General features: G+C 37.3%; 1 protein-coding gene across 1 annotated transcript; it reads right to left on the bottom strand.

Moving 5' to 3' along the window:
- Positions 1–1,338: 1,338 nt before the first annotated feature.
- Positions 1,339–2,664, bottom strand: LOC122651071 (F-box protein SKIP23-like). The gene has a single exon (XM_043844406.1). It carries the CDS (start codon positions 2,662–2,664, stop codon positions 1,339–1,341), a length of 1,326 nt encoding a protein of 441 aa, XP_043700341.1.
- Positions 2,665–3,043: the final 379 nt, after the last annotated feature.

The following is a 3,043-nucleotide window of genomic DNA, read 5'->3' as shown; positions in this document are numbered from 1 at the left end:
CATTTATTAATTCAATTTTACTATAGTGTCCAAAATGATGTTGTTTTACATTAAATCAAACAATACAATCGCTTGTTTTGGTTCAGCCAAGTGTGACCATTTTGTAGGCTAAATGGTTGCCATTACAATATCTGACTACATAATCCACCTCTGAACTTATAATAGGTCTAGAATCTCTGGGGCTGAGAGTTGGGTTGTAAGTTGGGCCAAATTGGCACTCAAGTTTGAATCATAAGTGAGATAGGCAACCAGTTATTGGGGTCAATTTGATTCAAAATCTATCAATTCCTTAGTTTTGATGATAATACGTTGTTATGCTGCTGAAACTCTCACAGCCTCATTAAAAAGAATTTCAAAACAGACCGTTGTCATTAATAAGATAACATAATATCAACAAGCACGTTCTGACGGCCAAAACGTTGACAGACTTCTCTATAGTCTAGACGTTAACGGATCCAGGTCTTTTGGGTTAAACATAATTAATTGACCTTCAAAATTTCTGAAAATTCACAACTTTCAAACTGTCAATCCAAATTTAGTGATTCTAAAAGGGTTGAAAAAATTATTATAAGCATTGTCCAATGATTTGAAAACAACAATCCTCTTTATCTAAACAATTTTTTGAAAAATTCATTTGATAGTAGGCCCCACTTGGGTTAAAAATAGAATCTTTCATAAAATAGTAGATAAATCAACTCATTTTCAAACTATTTTTAATAAAAAAATATTGATGATAAAAATAACCTTATAAACAAGTTTGGATTAATTTTAAATTTGTTTACCCAACTTTGACCAGGTAAATCTTTTCAATGGTTATTCGGTGATTTTGAGATGGATATGTAGACTTTCTATTTAGTCGCATGGTCTCTACACAAGCGTATGGGCCAATGGATGAGCACGCCTAGGTATCTACCTAGAGACATAGACGACATTTCACGATGCCCTGTGAAAGGACGTAGGAACACCACCAAGTAGAGATCTTTTTCCCTTTCTTTTAATATAGTAAGGTAGGCCCTTAATGTTTGTTATACGAAATGATTATGTGGCCATTGACAGCACGGTCCTGCCGGACAGCTAGGCAGTAGAGTATCCAAATTGATGGCCATTTGGATTGTAAGATAAATAAGGAGCCTTTGTGACCCACCTCAGCACTCCAAAAAAATGAAAAATCTATGCTTGAAAAATTCCATTTATCATTATATAGTAATACAGAAAGTTGAAGTTGTTGCTACCAAAACCCTAAACTTGGAACCATGCATGGTCCCTCATTAATTGTCATCATTTTATTAGCCAAAAGCTAAGGACAAATATTAATTCAAGCATTAAATATGCAAAAAATTAATCAACATTAAACAATTTACATATGAAGTTGATGGATGCACTTCCAATAGGTCCAGGAGTAAACCAAAAGGTAGGAGTACGCAGAATAGGAGGAGGGGACGATGACTGATCATCAAGAAATGATTCTACACGGCGAGTCTCGAAGTTGAAAACCCCCATGTCATGGTAACCGTTCTGTGGTGCTTCAAAGGGTCCATAATCGTGGTCATCATTAAAATAGATGGAGTTCCCCTTGCAGCAGCATTCTGGAAATTCAAATTCTTGGGCAGAGACTGAAATTGAGCTGTTATTTCCCAAAAACAAAATACGATCATCCCCAATGCTTTGAATTGGGATCCACTTTGCTGGCTTGTTCTCCTCATCATCCAATTTGCGAACCCAAAACTTGATAGTTTTGGATTTGAATGGTGGATGGACGACGATATCTTTGTAATAATCGGCATCTTCGCTGTTGTCAATATCAACTTCTTCGTCGTCCTCGTAACGCCACTTGTAATGCCTTAAAACAAGGAATAGTTCCCCTAATGATTCCACCAAATAAGACATGTCGCATATTCTCCGTTCCCAACCACTGATTTCCTTCCCGATTGGGATTGGAATTGGGATTGAGTTTGTTTTTTCAGAAGAAGAAGTGAAGTCATAAGTTACAACATGTCCGTGATTGCTAACGGCATAGAGTAGTCCCTTGTAGAATATAATATCTTCAAAACAAACCCATTGTTCATCATCTATGGTACTCCACCTATCAGCTCCTGGTTTCCAATAAGCCAACCATCTCTGATTAGTCACAATGACTACAACAATGTAGGAGGAGTCTGTAGAATAAGGATCCGAAGATAGAACTGCCTTGTGGATGTAATGCACACTGCTCGGTTGTTGAGGCGGCGGATATTTTCGTGGTTGAAAGGTGAATTTGGAAACGGAAGGAAGCTGGATACTATCTCTAGTTACTGGATTGAATAGCTGAATCCTTGGGGGGCATTTGAATGCATCCACTGTTAATAGCCAGCCTTGAGAAGATCCACAACACCACTTATTCTGAATCTCTGGGATGTGAAGTTTATCAATCTTCTTGCGACTTGAAAGATTAAAGAAAGGTCGGATTTTAGTAGTGTTGTTGTCTTTTTCTTTGTCAGCAGGGGGAAGCATCAGAAACGGAAGTAGACGATGACGACGGGGACAGCGATTACTAACTACTGATGATCGCCATGAGGAGCATACAGAAGCAAAACGAAGATGGTCGGAGAGAGAGGTGAGTCGATCTAGGATGAGTTCCATTAGTTCAGGTAGAAGTTCGGACCAGCCCATTGAAGAAGAAGCCATATTCAACTTTCTTCTCTTCTCTTCTTTATCAAAAGTAAACTAGTCCTAGTACTTGAAGATCATTAACCAACGAAACCCAATTAATTGATTAATTGGTAGAGTAGAGGGCTTTTAAGGATCCTATTATTGGAAGGATGAGATTTGAGTACTACTCGATCAATATTATCTGCTTATGATGATTCCCCAAATTAAAACTGTTTAATTTCGTTTTCAGATAAGAACCATCTTTGTACAATAATACGGAGAAGAATTGAAGGAGAGAAGGATTACACCTAACAGTGTTCTGAAGCAATATTATTAATTATATTGTCAGAATTCAGAATTGAGTGGATAAAAATTCTAAACTAGGGAGCTTCAATTCCTCCAGAGGAACTCAATG

Source organism: Telopea speciosissima, chromosome 2 (genome assembly GCF_018873765.1).
Source record: "Telopea speciosissima isolate NSW1024214 ecotype Mountain lineage chromosome 2, Tspe_v1, whole genome shotgun sequence".
In the NCBI taxonomy this organism is placed as follows: Eukaryota; Viridiplantae; Streptophyta; class Magnoliopsida; order Proteales; family Proteaceae; genus Telopea; species Telopea speciosissima.
This window is presented reverse-complemented; position numbering and strand designations above follow the sequence as displayed.

Bases quoted from the DNA above. Each gene is read 5' to 3' on its own strand.
- LOC122651071 (XM_043844406.1), bottom strand. From the start codon at position 2,664: ATGGCTTCTTCTTCAATGGGCTGGTCCGAACTTCTACCTGAACTAATG.